This window comes from Filicampus tigris, chromosome 3 (genome assembly GCF_054856515.1).
Source record: "Filicampus tigris isolate MCC_2025a chromosome 3, RoL_Ftig_1.0, whole genome shotgun sequence".
Taxonomy (NCBI): Eukaryota; Metazoa; Chordata; class Actinopteri; order Syngnathiformes; family Syngnathidae; genus Filicampus; species Filicampus tigris.
This window is the reverse complement of record NC_141219.1, coordinates 11,986,288-12,008,657: the sequence shown is the minus strand read 5'-3', so window position 1 is coordinate 12,008,657 and position 22,370 is coordinate 11,986,288. Positions and strand designations below refer to the sequence as shown.

At 40.6% G+C, this 22,370-nt stretch overlaps 1 protein-coding gene and 1 long non-coding RNA gene across 2 annotated transcripts; one reads left to right on the top strand and one right to left on the bottom strand.

Moving 5' to 3' along the window:
• Window positions 1-602: 602 nt before the first annotated feature.
• Window positions 603-22,104, top strand: LOC147149926 (chromodomain Y-like protein 2). Its single transcript, XM_086025315.1, has 8 exons — window positions 603-675; window positions 775-974; window positions 9,528-10,104; window positions 14,831-15,048; window positions 16,205-16,377; window positions 18,105-18,315; window positions 18,403-18,546; window positions 18,625-22,104. The coding sequence occupies exons 2-8, from the start codon at window positions 951-953 to the stop codon at window positions 18,781-18,783; spliced, it is 1,506 nt and encodes a 501-aa protein (XP_085881441.1). The 5' UTR covers window positions 603-675; window positions 775-950; the 3' UTR covers window positions 18,784-22,104.
• LOC147149927 (uncharacterized) lies at window positions 6,010-9,710 on the bottom strand. Its single transcript, XR_015086092.1, has 3 exons — window positions 9,640-9,710; window positions 8,568-8,626; window positions 6,010-6,074 (listed from the first exon to the last, which is right to left on the bottom strand). It is a non-coding gene; the product is annotated as an uncharacterized LOC147149927 (long non-coding RNA).
• Window positions 22,105-22,370: the final 266 nt, after the last annotated feature.

Below are 22,370 nucleotides of genomic sequence, written 5' to 3'. Positions count from 1 at the left end.
GCCTTGACCGCAATTATTAATATCCTATAAGCCAGGGCCTTGTTGCCACCTTGTGGCATCATATTATAGAAAGGGAAAAAATGGTGAGTTCTTCAGAAATATAAAATAAAATTGTGAATAACGTACAGGCTGGGGTTCACTGGTGCACCAGCACAATTCACATTACAAACCAATTACAGGAGTTGTATCTAGTAGTAATTCTACTTTCTACTATTAATGAGAGATCTAAGAATATTATTTTTGTAATTGTTCCTTTAAACAAAATAAATATGCTGTTCATAACTGCAAAGTACAACATTGAGCATGGCTATTTATGGAATGTATGTGTTTTCTTGTACTGAATCCAATTAGATTGTGTAAGTGGAGTTACTAAGTGTGTTTAACCATTTGTTTTTGTACACACAAAAAAAAAACAGTTTGCACAATATCACATGACCAGTTGTTTGCAACAAGAGGCTGATTCAAAGCATGTCAGCAGTTTATTGATAGTTTTAATACCCGTCTTGTCAATAAGTTGATTTAAATATTGTGATCGTAAAAGGGCCTTGTTAAAAGTGTTATTTAAAACGTGTACGTGTTCCTAAATCAGGTCTTGTGAACAGGTGGAGTGGCTCTCGACGTGGCTCCGCGTCGTCACAAGACACCTCGCTGTGCCTCCAGTAAGGCGAGAAGGAGGTGCGCGATCATCAGCTATGCTCGCCTTGTATAAACTCATTTTCGGCGTCGGTTTTTGCGCTGAGTAAACAGCACCGCCCGGTGCTTGTTTGTTTCTAGCGCTTGAACGATCCATCGCAACGCGCCGGGCTCGATTGACACTGTCTGCTGATCTGCGTGCTGACTGCCCATCGCTCGCAATAACAAGGCTGCTCGCTAATTCCCCGTCCAAAGAGCCTCCAAAAAAAGCCCAAAGGGCAGGCAAGAACAACGCGCCGCGGTGTCAGCACGCCGCTATGGCTTCGGGAGACCTTTACGAGGTAGGTTGAAGCCACGTCCACGCTATATTCTCTGTCGCTTGAACGAATATTTGAATTAGGAAGTAAAGGGGAGGGCGTCGCGTAGTGTGTGTGTATAAAAAAAAAAAAAAAAAAAAAAAAAAAAAAGAAGCGGCGTCCTGGGCTCTTTAAAGAGACGAAAGTCATGCTTTGCTCGACTTTATGTCGCTCCTGACACTGTTTCGCCAATTTTCTGGATGTTGTTATGAACAAGGGAGGTGTATTGGACCGGCTGAAGTGTTTGGGGTGTCGCCGAGTTGAAAGTGGTGGTAAAGTGACAGTGGACATGCTGAACGGCTGCTGACGGGAGGGATGGTCGCGGAGGTGCGCACCCATGCCGGGAATGAGCTGCTCATCACCGCAGTGACAAGCCATTCGCCGGCTGGTGGTCGCAGAGCTCCTCATGAGTTTATTTGCTATCGGGTAGGGGTAGAAAAATACCTTCAGTTTATGAGTCCGACACTTTAAAGGAAGTACTTGATTGTACCTTTCGGGGCTTGTCACGGGGGGTGCTCAAATGTAGGATACCGGTACGGTTTTTGTTCCCTTCAAACTTGACTTTTTACAGTTTGAGAACACACCTGTTTGGCCCCTGAAAGGTGTTTTTATATGAAAATGCAGAACAAAATTGGTAGGGGACCCATAAAGCTGCAGACCAGGAAATCTACAGTAGAATCTGAAGTAGAATCCAATGTTTCTTTTACTTTCAATGCTCATGGTTAGAGATCCAAGCAGTATGGTGGCAGTGAAAACTCATTTAGCAACAAACAGTTTGGCAGATGGTGAACAATTCTTCAAAAGAAAAAGAAGCTTCAAGTTATTTGATGTTACTCCCAGTTGAAGTTCACTGTCAAACTAAACATAAATCAAAGATGATTACATGTTGTTTATTTAAACAACCACATAGCCTTGGGAAAGTCCGCTTAGATTAATCTGAACACATATTACACATTTCAAAATGACATAGACGGGCTCATAAAATAGCATAAACGTTATAGCCCTTTAATCAATGGATAGTTTTACACAATTCAAAATGACGTGGACATGCTAATAAAATAGAATAAATGTTATAGCCCTTTAATCAATGGATAGTTGAACACAAACAGTGGAACACATCTAGAGAGCAGTATAACAATACCCACAGGCATTTATTCTTTATCCTAGATGCAATAAAATAATGTAGTTAACTGAGGAGTCTCCATGTATATCCATATACGACTATTAACTTTTTACATCTTGGAAACACACTTGTACCTTTTTGCCTCTTAAAAAGAGCAATTTCTGTTTTTACATGAAAAAAAAGCACAACAACATTATTCGGGGACCACAAAATGATTAGGGGACCAGTCAAGTTGCATTCCAGGAAAAACTACAATAGAATCCATCCATCCATTATCTACACCACTTATCCTCACAAGGGTCGCGGTAGTGCTGGAGCCTATCCCAGCTGTCAGTGGGCAGTAGGCGGGATACACCTTGAACTGGTTGCCAGCCAATCACAGGACATGCAGAGACAAACAAATATTCGCACTCACAATCACACCTAGGGTCAATTTAGAGTGTCCAATCAACCTACCATGCATGTGTTTGTAATGTGGGAGGAAACCGGAGAAAAACCACACAGGCACGGGGAGAACATGCAAACTCCACACGGGAAGGCCGGGGCCGGATTCCAACCCACGACCTCTGCACTGTGAGGTGGACGTGCTAACCATCCGCCCTACGATAGAATCTCAATTGTTTATTTATTTTTGCTTCCAATATTCATGGTTCAATATTATTATTATTGTATAATAATTATATAATATTATTATTTCCCTAGTGAAATAGTTTAAATCTTGCCAGATCAGTACAAATGCAAATGATTATTTTTCCCTATTTTGTCATGTTGGCCCCGCTACTGGTTGCTGGGCATAATTCACAGGTCTCGATCATAACTGCCCTGTAAGAAATTTCACCATGGCGTCACACATACTTCTGGGTGGCAAAAGTCCAAATCTCCCGCACCATGAGTTAACAAACCCTTCTGTAGAAAGTGAAGACATGGTAAATGCCTTGAATGACAATTCTAGGGTACTTCTCTATCAGTGTAGTTTGAATGTGTTAAGTGTCTGTCAAAAAGATGAATGTGAAAAAATTGCTCCACAAGGGTTGTAATTTACATTTCAGCGGATAGGTTGATTAAAAATAGTTGTGGTGGAAATACAGACATAGTTACCGTGCTCAATAAAGAACTGGCTAATTAATTTACTTTTCAGACATAATTACGGCCCTGAAGGTGTTGTGCTTAGCGCTGCTGCACGACAGCACTCTTTAGCACCTGACATTTGGGGAGTTTGCACGTTCCTCCATGTCTTTGTCGTCAATCTAGGAATGAATTCCTTAGAAAGAAATTTCGTGAACAATGTGTTTGTAAAGATGTGTAGTTAGTTTACATGTATTAAAAGATTGTACATCCGCTGCGGTGGCAAAGTCTGTTAGAGTTGCTGCAAGTTGATGGCTAAAAGGTAGAGAAACAGAGATGGCTAAAAACGAGTGTATTAACTCATATTGCACAAACGGAATATTTATCAGAATGCCTTTTTTCAATTAGTGGGCTTGCATAGAACATATTTTGGAAAAAAAAAATGTTTGGGTTGACTTCAATTTAAAAAAACAAAATGCAAACAGACCATATTTGGACATGGGTTTCCTCCCTACATTGAAGTATTGTTGCTCTATTTTCTGGAGCGGGCAGAAGATGCAAACGTGCTGGTCTTGCTTGTGGACCGCATTCAAGTACCAATCATCCCACCTTCTTGACCCCATCCAAGGGCTCTTAGGCTACCAGGAATATCTGAGAAGCTCTCTCAGAAAGACAGAGGTACTACCTGCTGTTTTAGCCTGCCTTCACTCGTTCTGATACAGATTGTGCAATCTGGCGCTATGGTGAAATCAACTCTGTTTGATCGATTTCCTTGTGCAATCTGGCGCTATGGTGAAATCAACTCTGTTTGATCGATTTCGTACAGGAGTCATGGATGAAAATCTGGTTGTCTTCCCTGACGTGCCGGCTACATTGGGTGCAGTAATCAGGGCTAGTATTGCAATTTTCCAGTGTGTGTATCATGCACCAGGTACAGCTTTGAGGGTGATATGATATGATATGTTTTCACGAAAATCAGTGGTTGTGCTGATCAAACCAGAAACCAGCTACTGCATTTCGCAAGCTGTGAATCCACAGGAGACTGCAGTGCACCTGGAAGAAGAATGGTGTCAAGTGCATCTCAGCATGTGGAAGTTGTAAAGGTGTTACAGGCAACAACGGTGCCAATGATGATGTAGACATTTTACAAAGGATTGGTTTAAACAAATGATTCAGAATCTTGTGAAACACTTAGTTTGACCCCTCACAATTGGATAAGGGCAGAAGAAAACATTTGCAGTTTCACACTGTAAAGGTTCCAGGTACCCCAAGTTTCAGCAGCTCTCATGGATTTTCCTACAGGCGTTGCCATTAAATCCTTCCATATGTATTACTAGACACCTTCATCTGAATCTGGTTCTTTGAGTGGAAGGGCCAATCAGTGCCTGATCCTGGTCAAATAGCTCAACTGCTTTTATCACAGTTCTCAACTGATTTTCCTGGATGTCCAAACCTTAAATCTACTGATTTCAAATGATGATTGAAAATCGCTGTGATAAGTCACTGCAGCGGTACCCTTAAAGGGAGGTCAACCCAAACAGATTTTTTTTCAAGAATCTTTTCTATGCAAGTCCACTAGTTGAAACAAGGCATTCTCTGATAAATATTGCGTTTGTGGAATAAGAGTTAATCCACCCGTTTTTAGCCGTCCCGGGGGGCTAAAAACGCTAATGACCAATCACAATTTTGAGCCGTGATTGGTCATTACCTGAGCCCTGAGCAGTTGTGAGGTCATTTTCAGTCGACAGAAGTGACAAAATGGCCGCCCCCTGAGATGGCTAGAAAGGGGTGGATTTTGCTGCTTAACTCATATTCCACAAACACAATATTAATAAGAATGCCGTGTTTCACCTAGTGGTCCTGCTGGGAACATATTCTTGAAAAAAAATGTTACGCTTGATTTCCACTTTAAAGGCCCTGCTCTTTTAATACCAGGTTCTATTCTGGATTGTACTGTGCCTAGGGACAGGTATAAACTCCTTCTCCAGCCATACTTGTCTGTGAACCATTTCATACTTCCGATGAAATTGCTCAGTTTCCCTCGGTAGACTTGGTTCTACGCCTGCCACTGTCTGTGTCATTGGTGGATGCTCTGTGCATTATGTCATTCTGTTCCCTATCATGGTGGTGATTAAGCAAGATGCACTTCACATAGTACTAAAAAATGTTAGTCATGGAATTTTTTAAAATGGCACTGGTTAAACATGCCACGCATGTCGCAAACAAACTTCTAGATCCAGTTTGCATGTTCAAGTAGATAACGTTTATCTGGCTTTAGCAGTCACACATACACCGAAGCATTAGAAGCAGGTGTTGAGAAGTCATAGTTGTTTGCTTCACATTTTGTTTTTACAACAGCACGTGAATTTCTGTTTGAGCATGAATGTTGTATAGAATGCAAACATTATCGGTGTCAAAAAAGGGCCATTCACACATAATATACTCCCCAGCGCCTCTTATCAGTGAATTGCATTATGAGTAATACATACAGTGAAGTCTGTGTGGTAAATGATATATAAATAATAAAGGAAAATAGAAATAATATATCCTATGGCAAACTGTGAAGCTCATGTAAAGCTCATATTTTAAGCACTATTTTAAGATGCCTTGTGGTCTTCCAAGTGTAAAAAAAACAAAAAAAATGAACCACTTGATAATAATATGTTATAAGATGAGTTGCGTCACAGATGCACCTTATGAAGTCAATCACTTAAAAATGGAAAATAAAACACCTTGACTTTGATAACGACTGTAAGATTTTGCTGGAGTCTTTAAATATGAGGTCCTTACCTTTGTGTATTTTCCAGTGTATAATTCTTCTATTGTCACCTCCTTTCTTGTTTTACTTAACAGCCCTTGTTGGGGGTTAGCCAAGTGTTGCAAAATTCCCCCAAAACCTGAGGAAAAGCAAAATAAGCTTATTATTTGATGTTCACTGAACTGAAGTCTCATAAGGTGTGTGTGATGTCAGGCATGACCGTGATTAAAACTCATATATTTTAAGTTTTTTTTTTTTTTTTTTTTGCAACTTTTGATGTTTTTCCCTCAAATATCTGCATATGCGGGGCTCCCTACTGGCTCAAACAAACACTTTTTCTGTGAAGTGTTTTATAAATTATTTTCATTAACATTAAACAATATTTAATAATACCGTACTTGCTTTATTTTCGGGGTTTGCGGAGGTGGGGTGTTTTTCCCCCAGTTTTTGGTGGAAAAGGCATACTGGAGGTTTATCATTTTTTTCTGAAGATTTTTTCTGGTTATTTTTTCTTTTTTGCTCTCCAGTTATACGCAGATATTCACTTTTCACGGGATGCCACGGTCCCTATACCCCGCAAATTGCGGGAGTGCATTGTATTACAATTTTGAGTGCAGATAATCTCCTCTTCATATCTGTGGTCTGGACAGGCTTTGAGCATTTTTGCAGCTGCATGGCTCAAGGCAATTTATTTGGTTCATTTTACAGAAAATGCCTTCTTTCAAGTGTCTGAGCCAAGTGAATTTGTGCAGCCACTATGGATCAAAATTGCTGAATCTGTGCTTTGAGAAAAAAAATCAGGAAATATAACTAACGGTGATTCTTAAAGTTACTAATGCTGGCTTTGCCTTGTGGACCGCCAAGTAATTGCTCAATGAACAATAAAGGAGCCTTTACAGCGGCCGTATATTAATTCAAAACATCGATATTTGGCAGAAGTGTATCGATAATCGATAATGTGTCACCATATCGAGACATTGTCACACTCCTAGTATACAACAATTACGCCTTCTCAACTGAATACCGTCTGTTTTCCTTCAAGTCTTGTTCTGAACCCTTGTCTTCACTCCATTCATCAATACTTTCACATGCTAAATTAGTCAACATAATCAGTGACATGAATTTGAACTTTTGGACTGTCTTCAATCATCATCAATGTTTCACCTGCACTCCTGACACTGCTCACTAAAAACATCCAGTGTGGTGTAACACTTAAGACACAGTGGAGTGGTATCAATGATAAATTGCAAAATAAAGTTGTTTAAAAAAAACACAATGAGATACACCTTGACTTGCGAGTGACCTGACTTATGAGTTTTTAGAGATACGAGCCGTCGCTGCGGCAATTTTGTTGTCTTGAGTTGCGAGCAAAAATATTCTTTACGAGCACTAGATGGTTGCGGCAAACCTATCAAGAAGCAGCAGGCTGGTGAACAACTCTTCAAAAATGAACAGAATTATTTAGCCCAAGTTATAACCCAGGTAGAAAAGCGCTATACAAGTGACAGCCCATTTGACCAACGGAGCAACGGAGAAATGCTGCAACATCACATGTAGACAGGCAATATAACAATACTAACAGGCATATGTTCTTTCTCCTCTGTGATCAATGGCTAATATTCCTGAACCTCACTGAGTTCCCAAGTTGTTAAACTCTTATGTGTGTCCCCTTTGGTGGCCAAGGCATGCATACCAGAAGGAGCATAATGTCCATGGGCATTAAAACAAGGTTTAATTTCATAAATAATAAATATCATAATCGATCAATATCATAATTCCATTTCTGAGGGCGGCCATTTTGTCACTTCCGACTGAAAATGACATCACAGTTGCTTAGGTAACAACCAATCACAGCTCACCTGTTTTCTGAAGCTGAGCCATGATTGGTCGTTATCTGAGCTCCGAGCATCTCTGATGTCATTTTCAGTCTACAGAAGTGACAAAATAGCTGCCCCCGGAGATGGCTGAAAACGGGTGGATTTTGACGCTTAACTCATATTCCACAAACACGATACTAATCAGAATGCCGTTTCAACTAGTGGGCCTGCATAAAACATATTCTGGAAAAAATATGTTTGGGTTGTTCTCCACTTTAGGTAAAAAGCTGGAGTTGATACTTCAACTTCTACTGAAGCCTTTTAAAATCCGAATTTCTACAGTATACTTCTGCTTGAGTAAACAATGCGAATACTTTTGACAACTCGTGCGTGTGTGTGTGTGTGTGTGTGCGTGTGTATGTGCGTGCGTTATTTTTGCATCCGTTTGGTTTTAAATTCTGATTACCTGTCACATTTGTTTGTATCACAGTGAGAGAACAACAAGCCTCAAAAGAAAGCAAAGAAATTTCTCAAATCATATTTTTTTTTATCATTTATTCTCCTGACAAAGACGGCATTGATTCATTATGTTTCCTGCAACGAAACCACAGTTGGGGTTTGACAGGAACAGCAATTAAAGGAGCTTTGAACTGGGAGCATGAAGGAGTGACAAACAGCAGACGACAGAGGTCGGCTAACCGCTCTGTGCACAGGCCGCCTTCATTTTAGAACCCACCGGCACTGCCTGCGTTTGCCAAACTTCCTGCTTGTCATTTTTGTGTGACTAAAGGCTAAGACAGCTTTTGTGTGATCACCTCTCCTCGGTGGTGTCAGAAGTCTTTCAGGGATGTGGATCCAAATGAGAAAAATAGATCTAAAAAAAAAAAAAAGACGATTTTCGAACCTGGTAACTTTATCTATATTCTGACGTCTTCTTCCTCGGCCTCCTCTAATTCTCACCCTTTTCTGCTCCCTCCAATGTACTCCTCACCGACAGCTTACCTGTGGCTTATTTATAGTGCTCCGGCTGATTGCAACTGTGAACTAATTATCTAAAACAGTTTTAAACCTGTGACGGTGTGGCCAGACAGTTGGCAGAATAATTTAACTAATGGCCATAAATGTTTGTACTTTTGTAAGGAGTATGTTGATCATTTGAAAATTTAGTGTAAAAGCAGTGTTTATGCTTTTAGTTTTATAAACTCTGAGTGATTTTGCGATGGATATGAATAGTTTTAGAAATTGTGCTACAGGAATCACTGTTAGTTTTTGTATTTAAAAAAAGTCAAGTCAAAATTGATAGATTTTTTTTTTTTTTTTTTTTTTACAAAACGTAAGAAAATAGTATTTAGCTAATGTCTCATGCGGGCTGACATTGCAAGCATGCAAATACGATGAGAATACAAACAGCAAAAGGTTCACACAGTCTAAGTAACTCATTATTTTGCTGTGGTACTTTCAGAAAAGGAGTGAGTAGCTGTTTTATGTTCTCTGGAGGGAAGCTCACTGTTTCACATTTTGTCCGACTTTGAAAGTCCTTGACAAAACTCATTGATATGTTTATCATGTGTTACAGTAGTAGTAACAAGAGGCTATGTAGTAGTTGTATTTACTTCAATACGCCTTCAAATGCCATTGTTTTAAGTTTTTCATGGTAGCGAGTTGACTTTGCCCAACTCTGGTATCTTTATCTTCCTCTTACCAACAACGTTCCAAGAACAAGTATATTTATGAAATGCAGTCTAATGGTCTCTCCCTCTGTCTCCTATTTTCAGGTGGAGCATATTGTAGATAAGAGGCGGAATAAGAAGGGAAAGTGGGAGTATCTAATCAGGTGGAAGGGCTACGGAAGTAAAGAGGACACTTGGGAGCCGGAGCACCACTTACTGCATTGCGAGGAGTTCATTGATCGCTTCAACAGCCTGCGACTGCATCCACACAAACATCCCAAAATTCCCAAAAGTATGACCAACGGCCACCCGGCAGCCACAGAAAACCCCAGAGCTCGGCCTGAAGCACGAAAGAAGAAAAGCAGTAGTGAGACAGCTGTCGGGGTTCAAGGAGGAACTGTCCTTGGGATTGGAAGTAGAGGGTCGGGACATGTTCATAAAGCGGGGAATGTTGGCATAGCGCCCGGTAAGCATGCTCTGCAGGACAAAACGGGCAAAGCCATGACGTTTAAAACTCCTCCGCTAGGAGCCCCTCGTTTCGTTGCCCAAGTGAGGGAACCTCGTAACGGACTCATGAACGAATGTGTAGAGCCACACATTTACAGGACAGCTTCAAGGTCACACAGAGCATCCTCAGACAGAGTGGATGGAGGTCTGAATGGAATCGATACTACTGAATTGGGTAAGGTTTTTAAGAAATTCGTCAGCATCTAAAATTGTTGTTGAAAAATATTTGCCATAGAAGCATATCCATTGAATGAAAATAATGCCTACCGGTATATAATCTTGCATATTGTATACCAGTGGCGGGTGGTGAGTTTCGACACTGGGCCTTCAGTGGGTATTTAAGTGATCTAATCCACTTCTTAATAACACCACTATGTCAAAAATAACGTGTGGCATTAAAGAAGAGACAGAAGCATTTTGCATATTTGCGGATGAATACGATTATTTCTAATGCAAGAAAGACAGTTCTCTTTATCTTTCAACATCACCCCCCCAAAAATCCAAACCTCACAGTACAATATAGCAGTTCACAATCAGTATTTATCAATATAAAAACTTTAAATAGAACGCCTGGTACTCACGACAGATACTGATGCAGAGGCAGCAGACCTCCTTTCTTTGTTCCTGCCTGTCTGTCCAAGATAACAGTTCCACTCGTACGTACTGCTCTGAAAGTGCCCCAAAAAAATCAATTTCCGGATTGAAACAAGCCACCCAGCATCAGCGTTGCTTGAACTAGCCTCATAAAGTCTTATTTTTCTTGCATAGTACGCCTTAAATATTCATTTTTAATCATGTCTGACATCATCCTACACAGTTAATATATCTTTGGTGCTCATTCTAAACTCAACCAATCAGAGGCATGAACTTAGCTGCACCAATTAGAGCAGAGGTGGATATCACCCAATGGCAAAGAGCCAAAATTTTGACTGCGTTACTGCAAAAAGTGTGTTGTGCACGCATTTGGTACCTTGATTGTCGAACGTAATCCGTTCCATCAGCACGTTCAAACGAGACCAACGCAGCTCAAACGTGCGTGTGCGCACGTGTGTTTGTGCCTGTGTATGTGTGTGTGGTCAACGCCAGCACTCTGGATTCTGAAAGTGTTGGGCAAATAATATTTGCATGGCAACACGTTGAACCTGGAATCTGACTGGATGAAAAAATAGCACGCAAACAACTGAAAACTGTGCAGCCAAGACACACGCTGTGAAACGAACACAATCGACTGTTCAAAATAAATGATTACCGTTTCATGTAAGTTGTAAACGTAGGCCTGCGCTTCTGATATTGCTTGGGCCATCAAAGAAGGCTTTGAAGGCCCTGACTGCATGCCACTGGTGTATACTGTCTATACAATCACACAAGCGTGTTGCCACGTGAATTTATCGCCCTTTTCATCTCCTCTGTAGGTCTTTGTTTCACTTCGTGCTGATTGTCATATTCAGGCACAATGGGTTTCTGTTTCTAAAAGCAACTCCAGCCATGCACCAAGTGACAAAGTTAACAAGACTGAAGGCTAATAGTAACACGGAAACAAACAATGGATCGATAACAAACAATATGTTTGCATTAATCATTGTCGTATTTCTGGAGATGTTATTGTGTTTGTTCTCTGCTTCCTTTATCTTGAGCCAGCTAAGTGTCATTTTTGATGAAATATAGTCAGTTGGGAGCATAATTTGAGCATTGGACTCATGGCCTGTGCATGGAAGACACGTCACATTTTTTGTGTAACTTTGTGTAATTTAGTTTCTAACAATAATAGTATATATATATATATATATATATATATATATATATATATATGGTCACAAACAACTGGATGCTGTGAAACATTGTGGCTTTCTACGACCTTATCCACTTTATCTTGTATTCTTCTTGCCTCTTGTCTTCCAAACGTCTTACTGTACATGGCTTTATTCAACAAATATGCTTTGCGGTGTGACAAAACACTTGAAAAAATTGATATTTTTCCAGAGATTTGGTGTAAGAATGCATGAATAACTTGATAACCCAAAAGAAAAAAATATGTTCCAAATAGCTGTCAGTGTAGACAGACATCAGAACGCAAAAAGAATGTCAGGAAAAATCTACTAGGGCATATTTGTTTTGAGTTCATCAGAAGCATTTGAAATGGTGGCAGGTGTGGGCAGAATCCCATTGAACATGATTTTGAATATGATTTGGTTAATTCTCAATGCAGCTACATCCCTTACTACGATATTATGCATCTTTTGTGTAGACACATTATCTCGTTTAATTTAACCTCCTCTCTTGAAAATATTTTTTGACACTTTTTTTTTTACAGGTTAAATGTCACATTAATTTTTTGACAATTCATCTTGGTCTCATTTCCACAAAAATTGCATTCGAACAAGGGTGAGTAGACTTTTTAAATCCAGTGTATGAAGCTCCTACCGTGGTTCTTGCAGAAGCTGATAACACCTTCAAATGTGGTCACAGTCCAGAGCCCACACTGCTATGGTTAATCATTTATATACATTTCATAATGTCATCTCCACTTGAAAACAGACAATTCAAATGCCTAAAGTAGAATGCAAACCATTAAATGACCATTCATTCATGTTCACCACACAGCACAGTGTGGTTAACAAGAGAGGCTTTTACCTCACAACAGCATTCACACTGGTTGCTAAAATAGTGGCCTCCATTGTCTCAAATAATTTCCTTATGTTGTGCCCATGTGAAACAAGCACCTCAAAGAGATGGCTTTTTTACATTCACCTAACCCACCTAACCCATTTTCTACAGTAGACCGCGTATCCTCATTAGGTTCGCGGGTGAGCCCATTCCAGCTGACTTCGGGTGAGAGGTGGTTTACACACCGGACTGGTTGCCAGCCAGTTGCAGGGCACATACTGACAAACAACCATTCATGCTCACATTCACACCTTTGGCCAATTCAGAGTCTTCAATTAACCTAATATGCGTGTTTTTGGAATGTGGAAGAAAGTTGAAGCACTCGGAGAAAACCCACACAAACCAGAGCCGAGATTCGAACCCTGAAACTGAAAACAGTGCCCCGTACGTGCCATACGTACCGACCACTTTAATCGTACAGTAGATTAGTTCACGGTTCATAGATGCTGTTGTCCACACAAAAACATTGAAAGGTTAAACAGGGAATGTGTTGTTTGTACTTCTTATGCTAACCAAAATAGCAGTACCTAGCAAAATGTGAACAATGCCTCGGGTGTTGTAACCAAGTTCCCTGAACAGTATTGATGACTTGTGATATGAGGAGGCGGCGATTAATTCCACTCTATTTTCACTCGACAAATGTATCTAATATTGTAGTCAATCATTGTACACTCTGCAGTAAAGGAATTACATGTCACCAGCCACTAGATGAGTAAATGCGGTACAGTATCATCATTGATTTTGTTTTAGTGGGCTTCATTTCACCATACAGCCACATTAAAAAAAAAGTTTAAAAATGTAAAATTTAAGGAATGTGTCTGTACTGAGCGATTGTGAAGCCTCATTAGAAGTCAGGCAGGTTTAAGAATCCCCAGCTACAAATTCAAGATAGTGGCTGGCTACCACACAGGCAGCTATTATTGATGCTAATCCCCTAATCCTCGAAAGACTCCTCCACTCACCTCACTTAGTTCGCTCAGTGCCATCATTTATCCCGCTTCTGTGACAGTTCAGGGTAATAAGAGTGTCCCTGATTGTGCACACACATTTCCGCAGTACATTCAAAAACGGATTGTGAATGATTAGCAAACATCAACATACTTGTTTGACATTTGCAACGTTCCAAAAAGAGTCGGCGCAGGTGATGCACGTTTACCTTTTATACTCTCCTGGAAAACAGAATATTTGAGTGACTGTTGGGAGAAGACGGCAGAATGTGTCTGTTGTGAATTATTGCATCATCAGACTCTATGAAGCAGCATATTAACATGTGTAGTTTTTTTTCTTCTTCTCTTATTAATCACATGCATGTATGCACAATATGTCCATAGTAAAACACATCTACCTGAGCTGCCCTCAATCTTCCTCTTTGGTGATCAAACTAACGATATGTTTAATGCCAATCGTGTCAGCGCTCATTTGATAAGGAGTGTAAAGTCCAATTGCCTGTGTTTAATATTTGAATTATTCAGTACAAGGATTTATACAAGCTCCTCAAATATAATTAAAATATTCTTATTTATATATTTATTTATTGATTACATTACCAAATGCAGAGAAAAGCACACAAGCACATGGCGACCATGCAAACAGGGAGGCCCGAGTCAAGATTGGAACCTTGAACATCTTGACAATGAGGCAGACGTATTGACCGCTTCGCTCCACAATACTGTTTTGGTTATGTGGTTCGTGACATGTCTGGAATGAATTAAAGAAGGAAAGAAAGAAAGAGTTTTAGAAAGTATATTTTTAGAGACCAATATCATCTAGGGCAGTGATTCTCAACCAGTGTGCCGTGAGTTATCATCAGGTGTACCGTGAAAAATTATTCTGTGTCAATTTAGACCAAAAAAAGTAATATTTTCGAACATTTTTTTGTTAATTTGTTAATGTTTGTATAGCAACAGGCAAAACAATTAAATGTTCTTCTACTAGATGACTGAAGGTAGATAATTAACCTGTATATCCATTTTTTTGTGATTCGTTTTGCTAAGTGGCGTGCCGTGAAACATTTTTCTGATGTGAAAATGTGTCTTCGCTCAACGAAGGTTGAGAAACACTAGGGCATTACTTTGTTTCTGGACATCCAGTATATTTGGGAAATATATCAAATACATCAAAATGTTTCATCCATCTTTTCAAATATAAAATTGCAATACTTAACTTTTTTCCCCCCAATTTATGATTGTATGTTTACAAGACTAAGTTGACCTGTTTTGCCATCCTCCATCCGTCAGGTTCCCCTCTGGCTAATGGCAAGATGCATCTGCACAGCTCAGTGAAACGCAAGCTGGCGGAGGAGAAGTGCTACGTGTTTGACAAGCGGCTCAGGTACAACGTGCGACAGAACGAGAGCAACTGTCGATTTCGGGACATCGTAGTACGGAAGGAGGACGGTTTCACGCATGTCCTCCTCTCCAGCCAAACAACGGATAACAACGCTCTGACGCCAGAGGTAGGAACGACTATGTCTTAAAGCTCTCCATCTGTGTTAAAAGTCTAAACGAACAGCGCTGTATATATCTGACTGAAGCAGGGGTCACCAAGTCCGGTCCTCAAGGGCACCTATCCTGCATGTTTTCCATCTCTCCCTGCTGCAACACACCTGTTTCAAATGATCTGTATCGGTATCAGGCGTATCAGATGTAAAACATCCAAGATAGGTGCCCTTGAGGACCGGACTTGGTGAGCCCTGGACTAAAGCATAGGAATACATTTGCTCTAGCGCTGATTTTTTGGAATTAAAAGAACAGAGCAAGCTTTTAGACTTGGCTTTGACTTAGAAACTCTTTAAAATATCCTATTATTCAAAACCACACGGTTGACAAAGTTCTTCAATTGGGAGCTGATCCTCTTGGAATTTTCTACTCATGTGCTATTCCACCAGTTAAATAGCCTTTTTTAACACAGAAAAAAAATGATGCTATTTTTTCCAACGGGTTGAAGAGAGGAGAGGGTTGATGAGACTGTAACCTCCTCAGTCGGCCACTTCTCGACCAATGCACTGTCCTTCACCTCAATTCACTGAAATGTGTTTGAAAATCCGATGCATTTTTAGTTTAGTTAAAATATTTTTATTGAATACACAAAGGAGGTTGTCCACCCCTATCCGTGCTTAACCACACAGGAAACATCCATCCATCCATCCATTATCGATACCGCTTCTCCTCACAAGGGTCGCGGGGCGTGCTGGAGCCTATCCCAGCTGTCTTCGGGCAGTAGGCGGGGTACACCTTGAACGGGTTGCCAACCAATCGCAGGGCACACAGAGACAAACATCCACACTCACAATCACACCTAGGGGCAATTTAGAGTACCCAATCAACCTACCATGTTTCGGGAATGTGTGAGGAAACCGGAGTAGCCGGAGAAAACCCACGCAGGCACGGGGAGAACATGCAAACTCCACACAGGGAGGCCGGAGTCAGAATCGAACCCACGACTTCTGCACTGTGAGGCAGACGTGCTAACCAGTCGCGCACTGTGCCGCCCCACCCAGGAAACATAGAATATTTCATTTCTATACACTTAGGTTAATATAATTTTTTTTTCAGGCCTATATGTTGTGAGGTAGCATTGGATTTCACACCTGTCCTTGTGCTACTGTTTAGATCATGAAGGAGGTGTGTCGGGCTCTGGGTAACGCAGCGGCCGATGACAGTAAACTCTTATTGCTCAGCTCTGTGGGAACTATCTTCTGCAGTGGGATAGAGCCATCCTACCTGATAGGCCGTCTGTCCACCGACCGCAGGAAAGAGAGCAGTCGCATTGCAGATGCCGTAAGGTACGTTGAAAGCGCTCCCAGAACCACAGGACTTCTCACTTGCTGTTTGAACCGGGCTATTTACAGGACTCCATTTTTACTGACAATGGCTTTCACCATATCGTAGCTGGAGACGTTCGTCGTTTTGGTCAATTGTTTACAGGATGGTGACATGATGCAGACTGAACGCACCGGGCATAAAATAACCATTTTTACATTAACGCTTAAAATGTTGTGTTCTATAGGTGCTTTCACTCAAGCACACATTATTTCATTTTAGTCAAATAAGGTGTGAATGCAGCAAAAAGACTATGCTAGGGCTAAAAAACAAAAAGGTGGTCCGAGACCTATCTGTGTCTCATGATAGACTGTAAGTGGCACCTAAGTGAAAAAATGAAGAAAAAAAAACATGTTCTGGAGTTGTGATTTTATTGTAGAGTTTATTGTAACCTGCTAGATTTTCCAGATAATTATTCAAATTATCAACAAACATTAGTTTTGCTTCATTTTGGGTCTGATTTTCTGCTGCGTTTATTTATGTCTCACTCACTCCAAAGAGCAAAGCTTCTTCCTGTTTGCATTCTTGTGACCAAGAAAAGAAGAGCGCTATGTCACTCCATTTGCCTGTGAATATTCTCATTCATCCAAGTCATTTCATTCTTGATTCAATGAGCTGAGAAAGTCATGCCATTTGGCACATTTGTAATCTTTTTAGGTCTTAAAACCAACCATTGTTGTTTACAAACACTGACGGGCAGCGAGGATCATGGCTCGTCAGGCACTGCCTTGAGAGTCAGATTTACACATTTATGAGACAGGGTGTCTTATTTTCAACTAAATTAAGCAGCCTGATTCAGTTTGAAAAGAGCAGACAGAAAGAGAAACACGTTTTCAATCTCTGGCGTTAGTCTTCTTTTATTAATTAGATGCCGTTTCGCAGAGCTGAGCATTTTACTGAAATTTCGCGGTCCATTTGTTGCCTTCCTCCTGCAGCCGAGGTACCCTTCCGCCGTCCGTCGATCCGCTTTTTTGTCCAGCCGGACCAAATCGCCTACAGGCTGGTCCGCCATTTTAAACGGGCTGCCGTTTGCATTTCTGACGACAAACTTCGACTAACTTTCACTCCCCCCAAACAACCCACCCACCTTCACGAATACTCACCGTGGCATGAAAGCCTCACAGAGAAAGGAGATGATAGACGATTACATAGACGGAAAAAACGGGCTTCAGGCTATGCTTGGTCCAACTATTTTTTGAAAAGTTTCCCATCTATCATTTGTCGCCTACAAAATGGGCATCCATCGTAGGCGGATTAACATAGGCGGAATGCCCAGGTCTGCTGTTTCGACTGTTAGTCCAGTTTTGAAGTTAGATATTTTTCAGATTTAGCTTTCATATGGAGCACAATTTAAAATGAATGTACTGCAGCCGTGCGCTTGATTTTTCACCTGCTAGCTACAGTTTGTCTGCTTTGAAGACCAGCAGCAATGTGAATCTCTCGTGTACCCCCTTCAGCGAGGCAGGCTGTGAGTCTCTTCCGGATGACTGTGCTCTTTCACCCACTATTTAAGGGTGAGCCCAGACACGCTGCGGAAGAAACTAGTTTCTGCTACTTTCCCATCTTTTCCTTTCACTCACTGCTCAAAGGTTATGACCACTGGTGAAGGCAGGAATGTAGATGGCTAAATCCAGATTTCTATTGTTGTGTAAACATGTCCTCAAGTTTAACTGCTGTGTACCTCATGCAGGGACTTTGTGTTGGCATTCATACGCTTCAAAAAGCCCATAGTGGTGGCAATCAATGGCCCGGCCCTGGGCTTGGGGGCTTCCATCCTGCCTCTGTGTGATGTGGTGTGGGCCAGTGAGAGAGCCTGGTTCCAGACTCCTTGCGCGGCTCTCCACCTCACCCCCTCCGGATGCTCCTCTTACACTTTCCCTCAAATCCTTGGTGTGGCTCTGGTGAGTCCAAGGAAATCTTGATAGTCCAACTGCAGTTTCTGTTGAATCCTCCCTCAAATATGACTTTTCTTCTTGTCCAAATGGTAGGCCAATGAGATGCTGTTCTGTGGTAGAAAGCTGACCGCACAAGAAGCATGCAATCGAGGTCTGGTGTCACAAGTATTCTGGCCAACCACATTTAATCAGGAAGTGATGCTACGTGTGAAGGAGATGGCTTCGTGCAATGCTGTGGTGTGTGCCAAGAGAGAGCCACAAGGTCTTTGTTTCTCTTGAAAATAATCTAACCAACGTCCTGTCTTTGCACAAAAGGTTCTAGAAGAATCCAAATGCCTGGTGAGGAGCATCCTCCTACGTGTTCTGGAGGAAGTCAACGAGAAGGAGTGTCAGATGCTCAAGCAACTGTGGTGTTCCACCAAAGGACTGGAGGCGCTCTTCAGCTACCTACACAACAAAGCCTGTGAGAAATAACCTCAAATTAAAGAAGCAGTTTAAATGTAGGCCTTTGTTTACGTCCATCAGCAGAGAAGAAGCCCGGGATTGAGTTTGCTTCCAACAAGTCCTTCTCGTACAGGCTTTTAAAAGACTTTCTGAAAATGGACCGTCCAGATGTTGAGTCTCCATTCAAAAGTGCATTAGTTTCATATGAACAGGGTCCTCAAGGGAAGTACAATGTGTTTCTCTACCGATGTGAGAAACAATTTGGATTTAGGGAAAAATAATTGATGTCTGATTGCACATGACAAAGTGATGATAATATATATGAATATATATATGAATGTGTGTATATATACATATTTGAGTGCAAAAGTTCAAATCTGTGTATAAGATCTTTATTTTAGTTGCCCGGTGTCTTCGAGTCAAAACCAAAGTTTGCATGGGGACGCTGTTTATTTATCTTTAACGTGTACATTCCTCTCAGGCTACTTAGAGTAGATGTTCTTGTTGTCGGCTTTTCAGGTCCAAGTGTGTCAAACTGATTTTGTCGCAGGAAAAAAATAATGTACTTCATTTGAACATAAACTGTTAGCGTCAGAAATTGCAGCGCGCATTCTGTCTTTTGATTGGTCCGTTTAGTCACATGCTGCGATGACGTACGTGGCAAACCTAGACAAGGTTCCTCGACACACAATAATTTATATGTCAGCACGGAGGAGAGGATCCACACTATGTAGCTCATTGCTGCTGCGAAGCAAACTAGCTTGGCGGAGGTGTGGGGGTTGCGTGTGTGTGTGTGTGGGTGTGTGTGTGTGTGTGTGTGTGTGTGTGTGTAAGGAAGCCTACACATGCACATACGCCACCGTCTTCTTGTGCAATTTCGCAATACATTTAAATGCATTATCTAGTCATCTTGGTCCCTTTGTTCTAGCAGGCACAATATCCATTGTAGTTGCTGTCGCTTTGTTCGTTGTTCGGCAAAGTAAAGACGTCGATCGGAATTGGCCAGAAAAGACAGAGGAAATTCCACTCTGTGGTGTCCTAGCCGATATCAGTCGTAAGGATACCCCTCGACTTGGAGTGAGACTGCAACATATTTTCAAAACAACGCGTGTGGGTTGCGCGCTAGTACAAAGGCGCGGTCACTGCCCGCTTTTTTAAAACAACACATTTGAGTAAGTCTGGTTTGTTACAAAGTCATCAGTAGGAACGGCAACGGTGTCAGGCTGTCAGCATTACAGTGTGCAGAGTCATTTACGTTTAATAAACTGCCTTTGAAAAGTAACCCGACAGCTCTCCCTAGCGCTGCTAGCCGCTAGTGAAAATGTGAAAATCGGGTATACGTTTGTGTGAATAATTTTGAGACAAATCTCTCCTCCATACTAGCGCGGTTGCCGCTGAACTCTGACAGCAGGCACAGTAAAATACAGTGTCCGCGTAATTAAGTAATTTTAGCGCCGGTAACCAGCGATTTCTGGACGCCGTTGTGTCGTTAAAGTTGGTAGCAAGTAGCAACAGTTTGTGATGGCAGTGCCTCAAGGTCTGGAAAAAGAGTCAAGTCAGCCATTACGCCACAACACTCTGCCGCGAACAACTTCAAAATAAAGGTTAACCTAGGCATTGATGTCCATATATTATTTGGTTGGGTACGGTTTATTTTGAAGTTGGCTTTCCTACTGCGTAGGCGGCGTGATGCATAGCATGAACTATTGTTGCTGCTGTACCAAAGTACTGTCTAGGCACTGGTAAACATCTTAACAAGGTGAAAAATGTTTGTGTCATATTAACACCCATGTATAATTCTCCCCCCTGATTTGGGATATTTGGGGGGGTGCATATTATGCATGTGCATATTATTATTATTATTATGCATATTATGCAGAGAGTATAGTTGTCTTTAATACAATTATAAAAATAAAAAAAACACCCACCCAAAAACAATTTTTTTAAGTTATAACTCATAAACACTTTCACCTTTTGTTGTTGCTCTCCCGGTCTGTATACAGTAATAGACACAAACGCACCGTACTTGGTGCCAAAATATCCACAGTGTCCAAATTGAAATTCAACTTAAGCACATTTATGGGCCTGAAAATCAATGTATTTCAAGTTAGAAAGGAAAAAAAAAAAGGGGGCTGATACCTTTCATTTTGTAGCTGCCATTTTGGAATTTTGCATAGGCAGTGGTATTTTTGAAAAGAGTGAGATTTGAGGATTATATGTACCAAATTTAATGCTTGTGTTGCAATTATCTGCTCTACTATTTTCATGCTCAACAAAACAAGTTATGTTCATTTATGCTTGAACATGCTCTTTTTTGTTTTTGATTCCGGTTCTGTCCATGGAATGGACATAAAAAGCACAGGAGGTCTAGTGAAAGCTTGTGTCAATGTTGCAGAGTGTCTTTAAATTGAATGAGAGTTATAATTAATTCACAAGCTAAAGTGTTAGTTCAACAATGGAAGGATTTGCCCTGTATTCCACTTTCTAGGACAGAAACATGCCCACATCACTTGGCTTCCAGGTGTACGTGGAGGTATGAAACGTATGACGTATGTACAATCATCATATTTATTGACAGTCTTGTTTTATTATTGTCAAGTAATCAAATTGTGGTTCCACTAATTGTCAGTGATCGGTGTTGTGAGTCGCTGTCAAAAATGTCCGTATCAGCACGTGATGACTGAAGACAGGTTCTATTTCGTTCTATGCGTGTCATGTTTAGGATTTATTTTGTTTACCAAAAATATGTGAGGAAACTATTTTGTTAAAAGATAAATAAAATGCAGTACTATAGTTCTAGAACATGTAGATTGTTGTACTTAATTGTAACTTGTTGCATGTGAGATACTGTAAATACTGTGAATGTGTGGCCTGTTTTTCTGGGTATATTTTATACCTGCATTGTAAGTAGCATTTCAAGTTGTTGGTTGTGTGTATGGATGTTTATTTTTGTATTTATTCAAGAAAAGGTGTGCTGTGCTTCTGAGACACCCTGTCTCTAAGTAACCATTTATTAATCCTTTAAAATGAAACATATTGAACAGAAGGCATTTGAAAAGTGGCTGTAGATTATTTACAAGTCAGGATATTCATTTTAGATCTGACTATAATTTCTGAGAGCAAATGCTACTGTACATATAATAATGTAATGTTTACCGTTGAGATGAACAATCATTTGTGAAATTGTCAAGGCATGTCAAATACTTCATAATCAATGTTGTGTTTTATTTAGGTTTTGAGCAAATTTATATAAAGCCATTAAAGATGAATGATATGAAGATATGCCCCACTCAAGAAAAAAAAAATAACAGTGTACTTAAACAAAATAAAGGTAAGGTTCTTATCTCCTAAGACGTTTCTTAAAATCTTTTGACTTGATTTAAGTTGCTGTGGTTGTAGTTCGACGTGGTGAGAAATATGCCGCATCATATTGAGAGCCATTAAACTATTATGACCCTTGTCATGTAGCAAGGTACCAGTTTTGATACGGCTCTTGTATTGGCTCTCACGAAAGGTGTATCTAATCAAGTGGATAGTAAATGTACATACCATAATATTAACATCAGATGTCTGACAGTTTCATTATCAGTCAAATATTATCCACACCAAGCATGCAG